We start from the raw sequence: 21298 nt of genomic DNA, 5'->3' as shown, positions 1-21298 counted from the left end.
CAGATTGTTCTTGGGTCAATTGAGGAGCTCTCTGGAGGCGATCAGGAAACTATCGCTCCTACAGGGATATAAGAACTGAGAGCTGTTAGAAGTCTTCCTCAAGCTGTAGATATTAGGATTAAGTGGCCTTTTTTTTTTCTCTCTCTCTCCTTTTCCCTTTCCCTTCCTCCCTCTCTCTCACTCTCTCTCTCCCCCATTTTGTAAAATAAGCTTAAAGGAAAGAAAGGCAAAAGATGAAAGGGAGCCAGGTAACACAGTCTAACCAGTAACTTCTTGTTTACCTGGAAGTTCCATGATTTTAACTGGACTTTGGTGCTGACACAGCAAAAACCCTATGCCAAAATTTCACTCTTTCTCTATTTAAATGAGCCAGGAAACAGGTATTTACTGCTTATTTAAAATGTTTAAAGGTTTATAAATAGGTCTAAATAAACTGTCTATTTAGTGCCCAGCATAAAAAAGTCTCATCTGTGTCTGACCATCAGAGCTTCCTGTAATAAATACATTGGCTAAACGTCATTGGCACCATTGGCAGCTGAGCCCGGTCCGTTTTGGACACGTACCCTTTGGAGACTGAAAAGACCAGAGGACATTGCACCTGCAGGACTCTGTAGAACAGGGACAGCAGATGCCCATCACCTATTTATATCATGATGTAGACTTCAATTACTGTAGTACTATCACTAACAATTGTTACCTTCTTTGCAATAAAATCTCCTTGTTACATAAAACAAAACTATTGCAAACACAGTTACATGTTTTTTTCTGATGTTACACTGCTAAATAAATAAGTGGTATGACTATATAAAGGAAATGTGCTGCTTATGCAGAAGTATCACATCCTGGCACTGGAATGCAAGTCTCCTCTGCAAATATTTCTGGCTTCCACTTTATCGGAGATAGGGGAGGAGGAGAATAGGAACCACTGTCTGGTGTTGCAGAAATTGACTCCATAGAGAACTAAATATGTATAGAATTGTTAAGCACCAACTCAAGAACAGCACAGCACATGAAGAAAAAGCAGCATAAAGCATGAAGCGTGTAACTACACCCTTTTCATTTGTTGTATGTAATATTGCTCTAAATTAATGGAACTAAAAAAGTAATGGAGCTAAATAAAAAAGTTTCAAATGACTCACTCAACACATCTCCTGACAAAGCAAGGCAGTTAACAGTTAACTGAGTTAACTGAGAAATAATCCCATCAAACTTTTTTTTTTTCTCCCAAGAGAGAGAGAAAACCAGAACACTAAGAAGTAACGTAAAGAGAATAATCATGCATTAAAGTTGTTGGTGCTTTTTTTAAAAAAAAAAAAAAACCTTTGATTATTTGGTAAACTAGATTATGATACATATTATCAAGCGCTGACCCATAGAATTAAAAACAAAAACAAAACCCAACCCCGAATCCTCCTACGCTTTTAAAGTAAAGGTTCTTCAGAACCTCACACGGAGGGAATTAGAGATTTACAAAGACTCTAGTGCAAAACAAAAATCTACTTTAAGAAAATAAAAAGTAGGAATTATGATTGTTGCTTAAAACAGCAGAGAAATAAGGGAGGATCTAACACAGCAGAATCAACTAAGGACATTAATTCTTCACGATATGCTTTAAGTAAATGCATATGCCCCTGCATATATCCCTCTGCTGGATTAAATACAGTATATTCAATACTGTATATTCTCTAAAAGAACCCAGCAGGTCTTACTTCACACTTTTATAATGCCTTTCATAAAACATTGATGTTATCTCAAAAATAGTATCATGAAGTAACAGAATGAAGATAAATGAGCAAGTTTTAATTGAATGACACACGATGTCTTTGAAAAAGTGATGTACTGTGCTGTAAAAAAGCTCTTTGCAAATATACAAGGGAAAAATTAAATACAATTAAACTGTTTTCGCCTTAGCCTGGAGTTCTCAGGGCAAGCAAGCAATAGCCATTCTCTTATTTCTACTGCCACCTAGTGTAGACTCACGTTTTATTCATCCAGAAAAAAAAATTTGCTTCCAAAACTATACTGAAGATTTTAATGGGAAATGAAAATCAATAGAAGATATTTATGCTCAAGATACAAAACTAAAACAATTTAGGTTGAAATAACATTTTTTAATAAGTTTGAACAGTCTTTCAACAGCTTTAAGGAGGCCTCTGGCATACTAAGGATTAATAATACAAAAATATGGAAAATTTGGAAATGCAACTTTTCTCTAAATGGAAAGTTTTATTTTTAGTATAATTCACTACAGCTACACTATTGAATAAATACACTATTTCCAAATAAATATACCATTTTTTTAAAAATCCTTATCTCAAGAAAGGACAATGATTAGGATTCATCTCAGCATTCAATGCATTTTTAACATATCTGGAGTATCTAGATGACATTGCAGTTGCTTGTAGCAAACTTTAAAAGATAATCAGTTCTTTCAATTTCCTGTCTTCTTATCTGCCAGTAATACTTGCGTATGCTACCAAGTTTCTTAAGAAAGCTCAGTTAAGCCCAGGCTTCTTACCCTGTTCCTCATGAACAAGAAAATAAAGAGAAAGCAGGAAACTATGAATTTAGTCCGAGGCTCAGGTTGGGCACTACGGAAAGCTGCTTCACTGGGAGGGCTGTGCGGCGCTGCACGAGATCACCCAGAAGGGATGTGCAATCTCCATCCTCGTTCCATAGCCAAGTAGGCAAAGACAGGGATCCCTTGACTGACTCCTGGAAACATTCCCCCAGCAAGAAGGGGGTAGGGCTGGGTGACCTCCAGAAATTCCCTCTAATCAACATTTCTGCAATTCATTTCCTGCTTTCCTGATACACTGGGGACATGATGAGTAAGAACCTCGAAGAACAAGGTTGAGGTTGCAGTCAGACCACTTGGTGATAAAATCCCCAACTTCCTATTGCAAGAAAAAGGTTGGATTTCTTTTTTTTTTTTTTAATATGAGCAAAGTTTTAAAGTACTGTAGCACAATGGGGGTAGAAATGCTTTATTTTTCAGTTAAGGGAGGCAATATGTAGGAAGACTGCAAAACATTGCTTTATTGCTGTGAACAGTATTTAGGGACACTACAAAATTTCAAGCATAGTTAGTGTAACTAAAGCATGTGAGTGGTGGTTATAACCTGGCACTATTTCCTGTAGATAAATTATGGCTATATGCAGGCAGATAGTGAGGTCCATTCTTCCTCACTATAACACACTACATTTTTGTTTGGATAGACAGGAGAGGCAGTGAATACAGGGAAAGCCACACACGAAGCAACTAAACTTGGTACCTTCACTTTGATGCTTATTAAATGAATGCTGAAAATAAGTTGCAAAAGAGACCTCATTTGTTACTTCTATTAAATTGCTTAATTTACAAATAAAAAATGGCATCATAGTAATATTCATTTCATTAAAACTTTATCAGTAGCTAAGTATCAGTTTACCAATCTGTAAATACAATATACTTCATGGCGGTTTGAGAGCAGGATATTCTGCACATAAAGTGATGTTAATTGAAAATCAGGCATAGTAACCTTACTGTTAAGATCCCCAGACTGAGCAAGAGAAGAATGTTGGCAAGATACCAGGGGAGCCTCAAAGTTTGCAATGACAAAGCCCTAAACTTCCTTTGCTAATAGAGAGCAGCTAATCCAGAAGCCTGTAAAACTACCGCAAAAATGTTACAGCAGAGATGCTGACATTTGTTTAAATTAAATCTTTCAAAGCTGACATTATAAATAATTTGGCATTCAGATAAAATTTGCTTTATGTGTCCTTTCAGGGTTGATAATAAACAAGGTGCTAACATGTTTGTTTAGCACGGGTTATAAAGGGGTGCACTTTGAGCGGATCTTGAAGCAAAATACTGGTAAAGTAAGAGCAGTTTAATATGATGGCAAATACTGCGACTGAGTTCCAAAACTGACCACCTGTGCTGAAAGCAGGTACTAAAACGAATTACGCTTAGTGGCTTCCTTCACTGACCTTACAGAAAAGGGACATTGTCTGGCAGAGAGGTTTGTTAATCAAGCTGTCAAGCATCTCGTTCTTGGGGTACTTATTCTGGTACTCTTCTAAGAGATCGACTCCCGCCTCACTGCAACCTCCTTTCAGGTAGTTGTGGAGAGGGATAAGGTCTCCCCTGAACCTCCTCTTCTCCAGACTAAATAACCCCTGCTCCCTCTGCCACTCCTTACAAAGTCTGTGCTCCAGTCCCTTCATCAGCTTCATTGCCCTTTTCTGGACACACTCCAGCACTTCTATGTCCTTCTTGTAGTGAGGGGCCCAAAACTGAACACAGTATTCGAGGAGCAGCCTCACCAGCGCAGAGTACAGTGGGGTGATCGCTTCCCTGCTCCTGCTGGCCACACTGTTCCTGCTACTTATGGTGGTTTCCGAAATACTGTATACAAAAAAAAGACTATCTGGTGTAAATAGCCCACATTTAACCATAAGTGCTAGACAGAAGGTGTTTACTGCTTTGGGTTGTATGTATTAGAGTACCTACTGCACTTACCTCAACTGACTGAAATCTTTCATTATGGGGATGTGGTGACCTTGGGTAAATATCAAGAAGGTGAGGAGGGTCATCAGTATGCATTCTTCTAACATGTTGCTTAAGAACTTCTTTATAATCAAGTGAATCAAAGTTGGTTTTCCACAGAAATACCTGTGAAAAGACATAATATCAGTAACTCCACTTCAAGGCTATTCAATACTTAAATCATAATTTTTCAAAGAGCTCTGTTACTACCAATAGATCATAACATTAGCCTAAGCTTGCTACCATCATTGATCACAAGCACTCCCCTGTGGTATCTTTTAGTGCAAGTCTAATAGTTGTAGTTTAATCTCATTTAGAAGAAAAAAAAAATCAAGTCTTAAAGATCTCTAAAATATATTTTTTTCCACATTTTTATGGCCTTGAGTTTTTCCGTGCTTTTTTCCAGACTAATTTTCTGCTGGCTTAGCAATTTTAATTGGCTCAGCACTGAGTGGTATCTGAATAACATAGATATAGAAGGAACGTAGTAGAAACATGACCCTTTGCTTTCATCAGCAGTGAGCCCTTTGAGCTGCTCAAGATCCAAAAATGTTATCTCCCACTCTAAACTGAAAACCTGCCACGGTAACAGGATTAAACTTGATTAAGCCTAGCAAGGACTCATCCATGGCTGCCTCAGTATCCCACTTGCAATGCAAACTATACAAAGTAGCTTGAGCACAAGTCTAGAAAGAAAAGGATTCCATACGGAAGTATTTTTCTTTATATTTCCAGGTAGTTACAGGACATAACAATTCCCTCCCACCCCAAAGGGCCATAATTCAATTGCAAGTCACCATTCAAGGCAGCACAAGGCAACTACTGAAGAGAAACAGGTGTAACTTTGCTCTTTCACTTAAAAGCAAGTGTTAAAATTCTTAAATTTCTCAGTGACAGTGGTAGGTGAAATAACTGGGCATATGAATGCGTGGTCAAGACATCTGAAGTGTATAATATTCTTTTTTTTTTGGTGATCAATAAACGAAGCAAAAAGGAAGAAACAAAGGAGTATCCAGTGCTTGTTATATTATCTTAATATGCTTCTGAATAAAGCTCTCAGTTGGCTGAGCACTGATCAGAAAGAAACCTGAAACTAGAAGCAGAGATACTGATTTTCCTTGTTTGACAGAGAAAAACCAAAGTAAAACAACAACAATCCACAAATTTTGTCTGTTTGAAAATAACATGGTCTCAGAAGAATGAGTACATAGCAAGTAATCTATGGTAAATATACAATGGATCAGCTGCCCTCAACTCATGCCGTGAGCAGACAGTACATTCTGGATTCTGCACTGCAGGAGATGGTATTTCTGCAGCAAGACTGTGCTAATCAACTTGCTATTGCCCATGAAAATCTGCTACAAGAACTTTTCAAATAAATATTCCCTAAAAGGCTTAATGCAGGGCAATTCTGGAGATCTACATTTGCAGTAGGCATATTAAATCCATCCAAGTAAGCAGAGGAGCTCCCACTGCTACCCTGCTGGCAGCCCTGCACGGGCCATGTGGAGCGGTCAGCAAACACTGGTGCTTGCGGAGCAGGGGCACGTGTACAAATACGTCAGCAGCAAATAGAAGCTGAGGAACACGTTCCTGTTCGCTCTAGATAAAGCCATATATATCAATACTTAGCACAATAGAACATACACAGAATGTAATACTGTATATTTTAAAACTTAAGGTATAAAAATGAGGTTGACAAAAAAGTGACTCTCTCCCACATAAAAATTAACATGAAGAGATAATCAACTGAAAAAAATGTTTTTTAATACGGAAAATAAAAAAGAGCTAGCAACTAAACACACAGTAAGAAGTGGTTATGGTAGTTTTACCTAGAAATCACTTTCTTATGAAACTTTCTTTCCTCTCATACATTGAGCATGACACCAATACACCGAAATCTACTGGGAATCATCTTACAGATTTTGCATATATATTGCAAAAATTATAATTAAAAATTCTAATAATAAATATTGCACTCGTTCCACGATCCCATGTCCCAAGGGCTTTACTGCATGGAGTCAGAGCAGCAGAGAGGCAGTGACATTGCTGCACTGAACACACGCGTGCTCGGCAGCCCCGAGCTCAAAGGAACCTTGCAATGGACCAGGCGTTCCTGGAATACGGCGGGATTGAGCTTGCCTTAATTCAACGACTCCTCCATTCTCAGCGTTTCTAGGATGAACCTTCCAGCACGTGACCTGATTAAGTACCTCACAAACGTCACTTTCTCTCAAGCTAAGTTAATGTAAAGGTATCCTATACCAATCCTCATAAAAACCAAAGGGAAAGAGGTCAACAATTCAGGAATCCCTAAGAATCAAAGTTTCCTTTTGGGATGGAGAACACTCATACAAAAGCTTGAGCATGAAAACAAAAGAAGGCAATAGGGGCTCAAGGAATATACATCTTTCTCCACCATTCTTGTTCTTTTTCCTGCTTGCAAACTTAATATCAAAAGATTGCATCTTTCTAATAATTGTCATTGCTTCTCATTAATTCCTTGTGATGGAAAGCAACTCTTTTTCTATTTCTTTTGGGAGTCTCTAAATCATTTCTAGAAAGGATACTACCTGAAGCATCAACTGAAAACAGAGAGTTATATTCATTTTAAACATACTGATATTTTTGATTCAAAAGAAATTATTATTCTCAAGGCTATTTCTTTCTATTACTTCTTGAAATATATTTCAAATTTCACTCAACAAATACGGTTGGAATAGCAAATTTAAACAAAGAGAAAACCTAACGAAATGTGTATTCAGCAAAACTACTTTCTTGACATTGAATTGCAAAGTTTTAAAAATATTTATACTTAAAAATCACTCCTTTAATATAATTTGTATAATAGAAATGCCCAGTGCTGTGGCCTTCTTCTCTTCATAATATTCAATTGAAGTAGTTAAGATTAACTTTTCCAACTATATATCTAACACTTGCCTCCTCAAATTTAAATTTAGGATAAATAATGCCTATATAACACAACAGAAGAAAGGCAAGGGAATCATGTCAACTACAATTAACATGTTAGTTTGGCACATTATGTTAAACTCTTATTTACTGTACCAAGCACTGAGAAGACTTTAAATTTAAAAAGCCAATATCACAAACCTGAGCATCTGCTCCGCCTGAGGCAAATTTTTCACCACCTTTTGAAAAAGCCACAGAAAGGACTGGTCCCTGTAAAGTAAAAACTAATTAGTGCACTGCAAAATTATGTTATTACTGTAGTCATAGTATTTTAATGCAAAGAGAAAAATACTTCCAGGCAGTAGTTTAGTATAAAATATAATGTTAATATAAATATATTCTTCAATTTTAACAAGATAAAAATTTCACTGCAGTTAAACTATTCCTTATGAAACTCAATTTTATTAAGAAAGAATAAATATTGCACATCTTGATAAGAGTTTGCATTATGATTACTACAAACAAATATGGGAAGATAATGGCATTGCCTGTAGCTTTTACAGAGAACTAAAACAATGAAAAAATGTATTTAATAATGCAATATATATTTGACAACGTGTTTGAGAGATTTGTTATCAAAAGTAGGGTTTGTTTTGCATTGGAAGATAAGGAAGAAAGGCTGTCATCCCTCACAAAAAGTATCTTTCATGAACTTCCCCCTCCCTCAGCTGGAGAGCTATTGCACTACTTTTCAGTAGTGCAGACAAAGAATTAATGTGCCAGGTAATTAACTCTTGATTTCTAAAATTAATTATTTCCTAATTAATGCAAAATGAGAACTATTACTCATTATTAAACATGCATACAATATTGACTGATTAAGTGTGCTGTTGGGGCTAGGGTGGATGCACCTCCTTCGCCATTTCTGACAGGCTGGATTAATGCTCTACTAGACATTTTTCCACAAGTAGCAAGACACAAGACATGATGGCACAAATGTTATTTTCCCTGTGAAAAGATTTTGCATAACCTATTAAGATCTTAATTCGAATAAAATTATTTTGTATACCTTGTGTCCATGAAGTGTGTAAATAAGCCTTCCTTCTAAGAGGTCCAAAATCTTAAGGGTGCCATCAGTAGAAGCAGTGATGAGATAGTTACCAGAAGGATGGAACGACACACAGTTAACCCCTGCTCTGTGAACTAATTAAATAGGACTATGATCAGATACGAGATGTCTAAGAAATAAAACGTACATTTCAAATAATTACCTCTTTTCTATTTCCCAAAGAAAAAATGACTCCATTAACAAACAAACAAAAGTCTTGGGTGCATAGGAGAATCTCTAAAACATTTACTAAGTTCTATTCTAAAAATTGAGAGCACCATTGCAAAGGAATAACCAGGATCCAGTTCATTTTTTCATTTGTTTGTTTAAGACTGTCTAATCCGCAGATCCTCAGAAAGAATACTTGTAAAATACCAGTACCTTTTTCCCCACTTTTCACAGTGAGGAATTAAGTCATGCATTAACACTGATCACATTTTGTTGCAAAGAACTCCAGTTGAAAGAAAATGCAACAAACCATGTTGTTTTTACCTCTGTAATGCTGTAGTAGCTTGTTCATTCGAATATCCCACAGTCTCACTGTATGATTGGAGCCTGCGGAAGCTATACATGTACCACTTGGATTGAAATCCACAAAATTTGCAAATCTAAACATAATTCACGAAAATAGATTGATTATTCATTTTGGTAGAAATATTTGATGTTTAATATTAACAGCATAACGTGCCACAAAAACCTCAAGTAAGGCATTTCAGACAAGCATGAAAAAAAAAACAGATGTGCCTGGTAAGTCAGATTGTATAACCTGTATTTTGCTGAGAAGACAGTACAATCATCCTGGTTTAAATCTTCACAATCTATATTGTATAAAATTTGCAGAAGAAAGCAAAGCTGGCCCTGAACATGAAGATATTGGTATAATATCAAGGGTTGTGAGTAGTGTGTATTTTTCGTTACTAAACGAAGCAGATCACTGAAGCTAACAGAACACCTTCCTCAGCAACACCACTAGTGAATATATAGGTGGAGATTTCCTAAACTTTTCTTCCTGCTAAAGGCCCTGATATTAAACAAAGTGATCCAAGCAGAAAGAAAAAACACAAGGGAAACATGAACAAAGTCAAAGCCCACTAAATAATCCAACTTCTCTAAGGGTTACTTCTTACAGCTGGGTACACATAGTCACTTAACCTCTTTAGGAAAATGCAAAGTGAGCATTACAGTTTTAACGGAGGGTAGAACATTAATGTAATTTTAGCTATGACATACAGATGTTAACAGCAGAAATGATGACTTCCATGTCATTAAAATTACACATTTCATTGATTTTTTAAAGAGAGTAACACTTACCCTCCATAATCTATGAAGCTATCAACACATGTTTTATTTCTTGTATCCCATATTTTAACAGTTTTATCTTCACTGCAAGATGCTATTAGCCTTCCATCAGGTGAAAATCTAGAATATGTAAACATATGCATTCATATTCTAGTGGTATCAGATGTTCAATACTAAACACATTGGTAGCAATACACCAAAACCAAGAAAGCCTGCTTGGAAATAAGAGTTATAAGAATATTTTCAATTACTCGGTAAATAAGAGTGAAGAAAAAAAGCTTTTTCCATTTTCTATTTTTTTTTTAAATTTTATTTCTTATTTAGTTATTTATTACACAATCAACTACAGTGAATTAAAAACAAGTCCATAGGTGAGGGAAAGAAAAGTCTAAAGGAGGCATTTTAGATGCCAAAAAAGCTCATTATAGAAAGGGGTGGGAAAGAAAAAGAGGACATGATGGAACTTTACATTCAATTTTAACCTACATATATATTCTCCTGTGAGTTCTCTCTAGACTTCCAAACTCCTAGCAAAACATTCGAGACCATTCCTCAACTAACAAACTAGGTTTTTAAAAGGGTTGTTTTGTCTGTAATTTCACCATTTCTCATTATTCCTCATAGTGACCAACTGCAGTAAAAACAATACTGGAATATTATTCAATAAAATCAAATATGATTTTTTAGAAATTTAATTTTTCTTCTCAATCATTAGATATTTCAGAACTTTGCAGGACTCTGCAATTCACCACTATCAAATTTTCTTCCTAAGATGTTTAACAGAATTTTCTTAGCTATAGATCTTCTATTAATATGTCTATTTTCTGTTAATATGAAAACAAAACAGTTAAATATCTTTTCTCTTTTTTGAAGGCCTGTTCTACCTTTAAGCAAGGTACTTTCCATATGAAGACCTTTCCTTTCATCTTTTCCAATTTTGTAGGTATAACTCATTCTAGTTCTTGACCACTCTTTTTTATGCCCTTACTGTTCTCTAAGAATAAGAATATGTAATATGTAATTCTAAGAATATGTAAGAAAACCTCTTCCATTAATTATAAAGAAATCTAGATAAGAGTGAATGCTGAGAAATAAGTTATCAATACGACACAAAAATATGCATGACTGAGGTAAGATATCAACTGAAATTATTGTTATTATAGAAGACCCCACCTCTCCTTTAAAATATTTTTTCTGAACCATACTTATTTTAACAACCTATGACAGATGTTTAAATGAATATATGTATGCTAATAATAATGGGCTTTCAATTAGATTTCAATTAGATTACACATTTATATGTGTATGAGAATATATATAAAGCATTTATATATACATTACTGACTACAAACTTACTACCGATGGATCAATTTTACCATTCACAGAATTTCCCCGTCTTAGTTCTGGCCCTGGGCAGCACCCATCCTGCATTAGGAGTTTTGTGCACGGAATTCACCCAAACTGCTTGCTTGCAGACACCTACCTGGCACAGCGAACCCAGTGAGTGTGCTGGGATATAGAAAAGAAGAGGCGCAGACGGTGAACGCTCCATATTTTTATTGATTTATCATTGGATGCTGAAACTAGAAAGTGGCCGTCGTGCGAGAAGCTCACGCTACGAACAGGTGCCGTGTGGCCTTTTAGTACCGATGATTCTCCATGACTGGGCCAGGGCGGGGGAAAGAAAAACAAACAAGAAAATATTAAACCGAACTACTGTTTATAAATCTGGAAGACTATACATTTAATCAAAAACCAAAACGATGCAGCCCAGCTAAACTATCACGTTGCCATTAGTTTTTCCTATTTGTAAAGCAAACACTAGAATGTAGACTTCCAAATTTTTAGATAACCAATTGTAGAATACAGTGCAATTAAGTAGCAGCATTTGCCTCCATATACTATTTAGAAGAGAATTTAATTAAAGCTTAAGTAGTGCTAGTTTAAGATCATTCTAATAGTTCATAATCACTGCCACCTGAGAATAAAAGTCTAAAGAGAAAGAAACTCCCCCCCCGCCCCCAAATGATATTTTGGTTTTCTTTACCACTTGTCTCTACCAAATGAGACCTAGTTATGTAATCCTTATGAGAAGAAATATATCCTTTGAGCCAGAGAAATAGCCCTACAACCTCTGAATTGCTATACTTTTCCTTGGGAACTACAGAATAACGTGGAGTAAAGGACTGTGTTATTAGTCTCCCACCAGTCTCTGTTTCTGACAAAGCCCAGTGACGGATGTGGGAAGGCAACAGAAACATTTACCAGATCAAGTTCCTCCAATACTCACAGTGCACATAAAAGCAGCAACAAAACCCACAGCCATCATTGCCCACTTATACTCACATGCAGGGAATCCACAGTCGGACCGTACGGTCCTGAGAAGCCGAAGCAACGAGTTGCCCATCCGGGGAGAACTGCACGCCCGTCACAGCGTCCGTGTGACCTGCAAATCTGAACGCTCTGCACTGTGCCTTCAGCCTCCAAAGCATAAGACACCTATCCAGAGAAGATGTAGCTGGCAAGAAATAATTAAAAGATATTGTCTATCACAGCAAATCATTAGCTAAGTAAAAATCATACCACTCGGCCCAAGAATTGAGCCAACTGGCTTATAAAACACTTTAAGGATTAAAAAAAAAAAAAGTACATCATTATGAATCAATCCAGAATTCTCATTACTTAATATTCACACTGCAAGAGAAGACACTTTACAATGATATGCTCAGAATTTCACTCTCGTTTCCAAGATAGAATATGTTTAAAGCTCTAACCGTTTAACTTGGGGAATAAAGAAGCTAATTCAGAGAACTAATTTAAGACACCAGTTCCTAATACTTTGGGTACACAAACTGATATTAATCTCTAAATATAATTCTGAAACTCTACCCAAATACCACACTTTTATTGCTAACACTTGACCAGCTCAAAAGTAGAATGTGAAGCATTTGGCCTATTAATAGAAAGAAACGGGAAGGGAGGGAAGAATAGTGAGCTCCTAGAAAGTGGAGAGGACATGAAAGAAAGGAAGATAAATCTGCTGCAGGCACTAACACAGCACAAACAGCCAGAGAAGAGTCTACGTATTGCACATATATCATGACTAGGCTTGAAAACAGATCAAATGTTAAACTCCCCACAAGGATTTTGCTCAGTCATTTTACTTAAAAAATATACTGTTTTCTGGTAAAAGATGGGGTCAAGACTATCCCTGCACTTGTATCAGGTGTCTGAATTTGACACATAAACATGGGCTATTCCTTCCCTTCCAGCTTTCCAAAGCTGTTTGTTTTTTAGCAGGCTCTAGTTGTACTTGAACAATTTTTTCTTCCGATTCAGAAAAGGGTAGAAAAGCTTGCAGATAGAAAAGCAAAATAAAAAACAGATAGAAAAGTAAAACAAAAAACAAAATAGAATTTGAAGACAGCCTCTTGGAAAAGTGGAACAGACGACAAGATTCATGGCTTGTAAAACAAGGAACACACATACTCTCTCTCTAAATACAAGAGATCACAAGGTAGCATTGTTAATGATTTCCATTATGAATACTCATTTTTAAAAGTGTTTTACACATGAAAAAAAGCACTAAGGTGCACAAGGTAGTAACCAAATAAATTTGTTCTATTTTCAGGGATTTTGTTTTCTTTTTTGCATTTCTTTTTTATCTCAAGCTCATATGGTACATACATAAAGTGCTCAAAAAGATGGGAGCAAGAATCTTTCAAGACAAACTGCATACAGTCCTCTGCACCAGGGCAGGCTGGAGCCAGTTCTCATGTTCCGTCAGCATGAGATTAAGTGTCAGGCCTCGGCAGTCTCATTACCAGTTACCAGATCACCAGTAAACAGCCCACAAACAGATCTCCAGAGCTACATTAAAATAGCACAATGGAAGGCATCGGAAACAAAAAAGTCCAGAAGGTTTTTAAAGAAAGTCTACACCACAGAGGCCTGTTGCACGCACCCCTTACAGAAAAAACAACCAGAACTGTGTGTGGAGACGAAAGCCAAAACACTTTGGCCATGACACAACAGTAACAGTACATGACTACCTGCAAATTCTACCTGAAAGAGGGAGGGGAAAAAGAAAAAAAAAAAAAAAGAAAAAAGAAAGAAAGAAAATTCATGCTGGGCTGATGCCAGTATGCAACACAGTCCAGTTTAGAACCTGTCTTTTCTATAAATATCCAAGTATAGTAAAGGTTTCTCAAAATGGGGAAAGAAAGAATCAAGTATTGATAAACTTTATCTAGATAATTTGCTTTTCTGTTTACAGGCTATAAAAAAAAGGATATATGCAAAGGCCAAGCCTGACACTGTTCCAAGTAGTTCTTTAAACGGCTATCTGGGATTCATATGCCAAGGACAAGTGATGGCATTTGTACTGAAACAAATTAAACTTGCACTTTTAGGTTGTCCATACTGATCATATAGATCATATATAACAAAAACATAAAGCACTGTAATATAGCATTACCACCATTACATTCCCATTTCCAAAAACATCATCATCAGGAATATAACCAAGTTCAACAAAAAACAACAAAAAAATACAGATATTCAACCTTTATGAGCTAAATGTACCACTTTATTGTCCATTTTTGGAGGGTACTGAAGTATTCTCAATGCACATCGACTCGCACAGTGCACGAATTATAGGGCATATAGAATACCAGGATGTGTGCAGAGTGTGGGTGTGGATGTAAAAACAAACACATTAAAAACCTAACTTGGAACCTGGCAAATCTTATTGTGACAAGGTTAAAATGCAAACATATTTAACATTGATTCTGAAAATTTCATACCTGGAGAAAAAAAAATATTAATTAAATCCCATCAAGGGACCTAATATGGTATTACAGTGGATAAATTATGACAAATCTTTAATAAGCCTCATGAAATTCATGGCAGTTTCATTGTATGCTGTATGTACTTATACAAATGGAAGAGAATTTTTTTTTAAAAAAAATCAGCACATTAGTCAATATTTAATTATGATTTTGAATTTTATTTTTCAAAAGAAACCCCCAAACCCTCCCCTATTTATTCAGTGTTGAATTCACATTCAATTGCTTTTAAGTGATTTAAAAATCAGTAGTTAAAAATATATACAAATGGTTCCTAAATTCTTAAAGTATAATGCAATATAAAATCTTCCAGAGTTTCAGATTTGCCAGAAATCTGTACACACTGAAAAACAACTGGATTAAAATATTTCTGTAGCATTGCTACAATTAAGTTCAACACTAGCTGAACTTAGAACAGTAGCTGTTCTCTCACGCCTTCTCTCCCTCTTGTTCACCCCCCCCTTGCTCAGCCACCCACCACCATTTTTTTTAATTATTATTATTATTTTTAATCTTTCCATTGGGAAGTAACAGCACTTTTTTAGGGCCAGGTTATTTACTTTTGATTTGTATGTTCCTTTTTGCTTTGATATTTTAAAACAACCATATATATATAATGGAATGTGGTGGAGAGAAGGAAGGGTTCAGATACATGTAAAAAGAATCGGTCTTCAAACTTCCAGAGACTGGTTCACCTAGACTGTTTTTTGCTCTAATAGCACTTTGAATTTCTTACTTAGCATATAAGTAACTCTCCATACAAAACAAAATTTTCATCAAGTCTTTAAAAAAAGTTAAAATTGTATTAAAAAGTTGCATAGTTAATATTCACACTGTTCAGTTACTTTCATCTGAGGAAGCATGCATTGCATATACAGCCAGTGCCTCTGCTATGTAGGAGTACTCGTGTCCTTTTCCTGCTGTTTCTAGGTAATTTCGCAGTTAACAGCAAACTTTTCACAAAAGCAGGTACTTGGTATAATTTGCTGCCCAGTACATAATGGGTGGCTGTCTTATACATGATTCATATCTTGTTGGTCCACAAAAGAACTCCTGGTCGCAGCAGGAAAAGCTCATTTTCTGCCTCCTTTATACAGTAAAGACGTTCTACTTTCCCTCCAAAAAAAATCAGCTCAGGAAAAAAAAAAAAAAAAAAAAAAAAAGCAAGTAACCTCTTTAAAATAAGCTACTAAGGCTCGAAACAACCCATGCCACACAGTGGCAAGCATTTCTACTATGATTCAGCCCTGCATCAATCAGCACATGCAAATTTTTCTCCCATGTTCCCCTTCTATCTTAGCCTGTTATAAGTTGCTTGTCAGTGGTCACCGAAAACTTCCAACTCTTTCCAGTCACGCAGATTCAAATGTATATGTTAATTTACTCCTGCTTTGTCTTTTTGTGGCAAACCTTCCTTTACTTCAGGTCCCACTTGCTTCCCTTTCAACTCGTCCGCTTACGAACGCCTACAGCAAACTTGCATCTACTGCATTCCTTGAGTGTGTTTATCCACATTCTCGTTGCTCACCAGCTCAAGTTCCTGCCTTCCAGCTCAGTGTCAACATTTACTTTACTGCGGCTGCTCTACCATAAACATCTATTATAGCAAGGAAAGTAATTAAAAAAAATGCAAAATTAAGTTAACTGTTCAACTCAATAATGTATGGGCAAAAACATGGACACTACCACAAGTTGTTTTTTTCAAGTACACAAAATACTGATCATGTCCATTGTCTGTAACCACACTCAAATATAAGAAAATGAGTTAGTGGCACCATTCAGAAACCAATATTCTTCAGCACTCCGCATAACGGGAAACAGAAAACCACATATGTTGAAAATGAAAAGTTCTTGTGAGGTCCTTAAAAAAAAAATAAAGATAAAAAATAAGGTTTCTCAAGATTTGTCTTTTGTATCTTTAGTCCCTGTCACCGAAGCAACACCAACTTCCAAGTCTCCTGCAACACTGCTATCACTAGAAAGCAGCAGCACACGCTGCAGTTCTTTCAGAGCTCCACATATGGAGTAGGGCCTGCCAGCTGTTGCCAAAATGCAGCGCATGTGGCAAACAGCCCAACTTTTCCTTTGTGCCTTTCTCCTCTACCCTGCTGCCAGTTCAGAATTTGTACAAGTGCTTGTAAGAGGTAAATTTTTTTCTGAACTGGCAAAACTGATGCATGGTACAGCTGTATAAGCTCCCTAGGAATGCTGGCTTAGCGTGGAAAAGCTTACGCAAAGACTATGTAAATAAGAAATATATAGCTAAGAATCAGTAATGGCTAATGCAAGGCTGTATCCTCTCTTTGCTTTTTCATGAATAGAATTCTAACTTCTACCCATCCTTATTTCTTCTCCTGTCTTCACAGAGCACATCCTTATTTCCACTGCTACTACGTTCTCCTTTCCAAATATACGAGGATTCCCCAGCCACCCTTGCCAGATCACCATTCCAGCATAAGGACAAGGCTGCAAGTGCCAAAAGGAAGCATCCAAGACAAAGTCTACCATTTCCCCACTCCCATCTAAAATATATATTAATTAAAAAAAAAAAACTCCCTTCTCCAAACAACATAGTTAGTTGCCACCTTAAAATCCTTAAGGATATGAAAATTCACCAGTAAAATTACACAGAATTGCAAGGCCAGAATTCAGAAAGCAAGTCTGATCTACCTACATGTTACCCGAGCATGTTAAATGCATATATTAAGGCGGCACTGCAAAGTAGGTTGGTTAATATTGCTGCAAGAGCCTTAACTTTTATTTCCCTAGGCATATATTCTTTAATTTGACATAGCAGATAATCTTGCCGGTTTAATAATAAAAACAATAACTGTTCAGTCCACTAAACAGGCTTTGTTTCCCCCTAATTAAGGCAGCCCAAAATAAGAAAATGAGAATCAGCATTCTGCAAAAATAAAAAGCCCTAAATCTAGACTTAATGTTTTAGAAACTAAACCTCATTATTGCTTTTGCTTTCCATACTGCTCACGGAAGTAGACACAGTTTCTGCACCACTACAAGGAAGACACTTTTGAAGACAGTCAAATGTAGCCCTTTGCCCATGTATGTAAAAGCCTTGGTGATTGCAGTCCATTTGATTCTTTCTAGCAGTAAACATTACTTCTCAAACTTCCAAATCTGGTTTTTATCTGCAGCGCTACAAGTTCTCATTTGCACATCAGGCCGCCCCTCTGTCGTTCGATAAGCACTAAGGCACTTTCCTGACTGAGGATGATAAATAGTCCCGTCGCTTTTGAAATGCCATATAATATTTTCTGGGATAGGAGATCCATCATTTGGGCAGCTCCTCATACCAATGAAATCTTTCTGTTCAGGGACTTCGGCACACAGTTCAGTTACAGAGTTAAATCTAATCTCCTTATTTGATGTGTATTCAAAAAACTGATTTCCTCCTTGGCCATGGCATCCAAAGAGAGACAAGTGAGCTCCAGTGGGATTGTGTTCTGGTAAGGCATAGTCGAGGCATTCTGAGGATATGCCCATGTTGCGGAGAGCACCATGCCAGCCAGGACGATCTTCCGGTACGTGCAACTCTGAAAACACATTCTTTAAGTACCAGTTAAAATCCTTACACTTCAAACGCTCCCTTAGCAGCTTTCTTTCAGATATATCTCCATAGTTTTCTTTCCTTGCTGAAGGATTTCTGTTGTAAAAACGCTCTTTAAACTCATCCATCCACACCTCAGCGGCACGTGCCGTGTTCTGAAGGAAGTTTGGTCGAGCATACGGTGCCCGCTTTGGAAACACATGGCCCACATGGGAGCACGGGTGAATCTCCAGTGTGCCCCCGCACTGCCAAACCCTAAACGAGAGCTCCAAGTTCTCCCCTCCCCAAACATCCATGCCTGTATCATACGTGCCCAGGTACTCAAAATATTTCTTGCTGACAGCAAACAAGCCGCCAGCCATAGTCGGGGACCTGATGGGGTCGGTTTCAGATTTGCGCCTGAGACGCTCATGCTTGGGCACCGAGTGCCACTGAAACGTCAGCCGCCAGTCGAAGCCCCCGATCATGGGCTCTGTGGTTTGCATGTAGAATTCGAACGTGTTCCAGTCGATGGTGTCAATAACGGGACAAATAACGACGGTCTCGTTCTCGGCGATCCTCTCGAGCAGCGGTTCCAGCCAGCCGGAGACGCACTCGCAGTGGCAGTCGAGAAACGTAAGGACATCACCAGTGGCAAAGGTAGCTCCGATGAGGCGAGCGCGGACCAGGCCCTCCCGCTTGTTGGTTCTAATCAAACGGACCCTTTTCAGGTTGCTGATGTACTTCTCCAGGTCAGCCTTCAGGTACACTTTATCACTCAAGTCGTCCACCAGAATGATTTCCTTCAGCAGGACGGAGGGGGACGTCTCGAGGACGCTGTGCACCGTGCGCAGCAGTGTGGACCACGCTTCGTTGTAGAAGGCGATCACGACGGACGTGGTGGGCAGCCGCCGGTAGCTGTAGGACTTGGCCCGGCACGCGGCCATGCGGTTGTCCTCGATGTGCCGGTGCAGGGAGATCCTGTCGCTCAGGTGCACGTTGATCGCGTAGCTCTCGAGCAGCTCCTCCTCGCGCTTCCTCTCAGGGCCGCTCAGCGCCAGCCGGGCGGCCTTGCCCCACTCGCCGGGCGCGCGCGGATCCGCCGGCGGCTTCTCGTACACGGGGCGCGCCAGGTCGAGGGGCTCGCGCGCCCCGCCGGGGAGGCGCCGCGACCGCCCCCCGCTGCCCGCGGTGCTGCCGCCGCCGCCGCCGGCGCCCGGGGACGACAGGGAGAGCTCGAGCGCCACGAAGGCGGCCGAGAGGAGGCCGAGGAGGGCGCAGCCGCGGCCCAGCCACGTCCAGCCGCGCGCCCGGCGGAGCCGCATCGCGGCGAGCGGCGGAGAGCGGCGCCGCCGCCTCCTGCTGCTGCTGCTGCTGCTTCCTTCTTTTCCTCCCCACCCCGCTCCTCCCGCCGCCGCCGCGGGACGGGGTCCGCCCCCGCCGCGCGGTTCGCTCCAAAAGTTGTCGCTTAACGAAGGGGGCCGAGACTCTCCGCGCCCGCCCCGCCCCGTCCCGCCGCGCACTCACCCAGCCCCGCGGCGCCCGCGCGGAAGGCGACGCCGGTGACGGCCGCCTTGTGCCCGCGGAAGGAACGGATCAGCGCGGGGTCCTCCTAGAGGGGAAAGAAGGGGGCGCAGTGAGAGGCGTGCGCAGCTTCCCCAGAGGCCCTCGGCGCGGCGCCCGCCCCGAGGCCGCCCCTACCAGCGCGGCGGCCATGGGCGCCCGGCGGCGGCACCGCGGCGCCCTCAAACGCCGCGCGCTCCAGGCGCGGCCAGCCGAGCCCCGAGCGCGCGCGGCGCCCGCGCTGCGTCTTTGGGTCCGCCCATTCGCCGCTGCCCCCGATCCATCGCATCGGTGCTCGACTCTCGCCGTTGCCTGGCTACGCCGCGGGCGGGCAGCGTGTCCCCGCCGCCTGCCTGGGGGCGGGACCTGCGCGGCCGTTACCCGCGCGCCGTGCGCATGCGCTCCGGGCGCAGTCATCGCGCTGGCAGCGGCCGTTACTGCCGTGGGCTGCCGGGGTGGGGGTGGGAGGCGGGTGGCGCAGTGTGATTAGAGAGGGTTGGCCCGCGGTGTGATTTAAATTCTACCTCTTTAATAGAATGAGACTCGTTTTAAAATCTACTAATGCTTTTGGTTGTCTCTTCTTGATTTTTTCCTCCCCTCAGGTTATCGGTGGAGGATGTAAAATATTCAGAGCCGTGGAGGATCTGAGTAATGTTATCTGAACGTTGTTACTTATGAATTGCTGCTTTAGCGCTTCAGGCCGTAGTTTTGCATTAAGCTAATGTAAGTGCTAAGGTGCTATTGTTTTCTTAAATAGGCTTTTCCCCATAGGTTCCTGGCTTCCTAGTGCTTTCTAGCATTCATGTTTGTATTTTGTATGCAGACCAGTTGTATAGAGTTGTCTTTAAGCTGTCCTTAAAAGAGAAATGCAATTGGAGAATTTCTGTTTAGAAACATCAACAACACTGTGGTGTTACTAGTGCTCTGAATGTTTATGCAGCTTCATGATAAGCTAGAGAAGGGAACCAAATCACTGAAACAATAGTGTGTAGACAGCTGTGTTAGCCTAAAGAGGGGCGGCTGCAGTTAGCAAAAGGGAGGGGATGCTTTAGCAAAACTGAGGTTCACTGTTCAAGTGGGAGGTAATTTACACGGCAGTTACTTCTTTATTCAGCCTGTATTTTATAGAGCTACATCTCACATTAAACTCGTACAGAATCAGGTCAATAATTAGGCCACTGTGAGAGTTTCTTAAGTTGCAGAGTCTAAATCAATTATGTCCAACCATCAAATACAGCTTTACTATAGTAATTTTAAAAGCAGGCTTATCACAAAAAGAATCTAGAGGTTTATGCTAAAATCTTCCAGTCCCTCCTATATTAGCGTTATGCAAACTGGTGATTTACCTTTATGGCTTTGGAAAGTAAAAATAAGTTAAATGAGTATTGGACAGTAGAGGTTGACTTTAGCTTGCACCTAAGTAAAGGTAAAGTTTTGCTTTGTTCTTGGGATGTTGTTTTATTTTTGTTTTGCCCTCTCACTGAGCTCGCTTT

The 21298-nt window shown here is 39.6% G+C and overlaps 2 protein-coding genes across 3 annotated transcripts in view; both read right to left on the bottom strand.

Annotated features, from left to right (window-relative positions):
* The window catches only part of POC1B (POC1 centriolar protein B), a 49822-nt gene extending 29864 nt beyond the window's left edge, over positions 1–19958 (bottom strand). Inside the window, exons 1-9 of one of the 2 annotated variants that reach the window (XM_088532928.1) lie at positions 19944–19958; positions 19770–19854; positions 12195–12366; positions 11332–11511; positions 9861–9968; positions 9042–9157; positions 8511–8644; positions 7643–7711; positions 4505–4657 (exon numbers count right to left, since the gene is read on the bottom strand). In XM_088532928.1, coding sequence (XP_088389054.1) covers positions 4505–4657; positions 7643–7711; positions 8511–8644; positions 9042–9157; positions 9861–9968; positions 11332–11511; positions 12195–12366; positions 19770–19854; positions 19944–19958 — 1032 coding nt within the window. Of the gene's footprint in view, positions 1–4504; positions 4658–7642; positions 7712–8510; positions 8645–9041; positions 9158–9860; positions 9969–11331; positions 11512–12194; positions 12367–19769; positions 19855–19943 lie in introns of those variants that run through there. The other variant, XM_088532929.1, reaches the window with a different exon arrangement.
* Positions 17715–19567, bottom strand: GALNT4 (polypeptide N-acetylgalactosaminyltransferase 4). The gene has a single exon (XM_010222937.2). It carries the CDS (start codon positions 19565–19567, stop codon positions 17813–17815), a length of 1755 nt encoding a protein of 584 aa, XP_010221239.2. The 3' UTR covers positions 17715–17812.
* Positions 19959–21298: the final 1340 nt, after the last annotated feature.

The sequence above is a fragment of the Tinamus guttatus genome, unplaced genomic scaffold (genome assembly GCF_059628265.1).
Source record: "Tinamus guttatus ecotype Peru unplaced genomic scaffold, ASM5962826v1 Tinamus_guttatus_pri_ptg000472l, whole genome shotgun sequence".
In the NCBI taxonomy this organism is placed as follows: Eukaryota; Metazoa; Chordata; class Aves; order Tinamiformes; family Tinamidae; genus Tinamus; species Tinamus guttatus.
This window is presented reverse-complemented; position numbering and strand designations above follow the sequence as displayed.

Bases quoted from the DNA above. Each gene is read 5' to 3' on its own strand.
- GALNT4 (XM_010222937.2), bottom strand. From the start codon at position 19,567: ATGCGGCTCCGCCGGGCGCGCGGCTGGACGTGGCTGGGCCGCGGCTGC.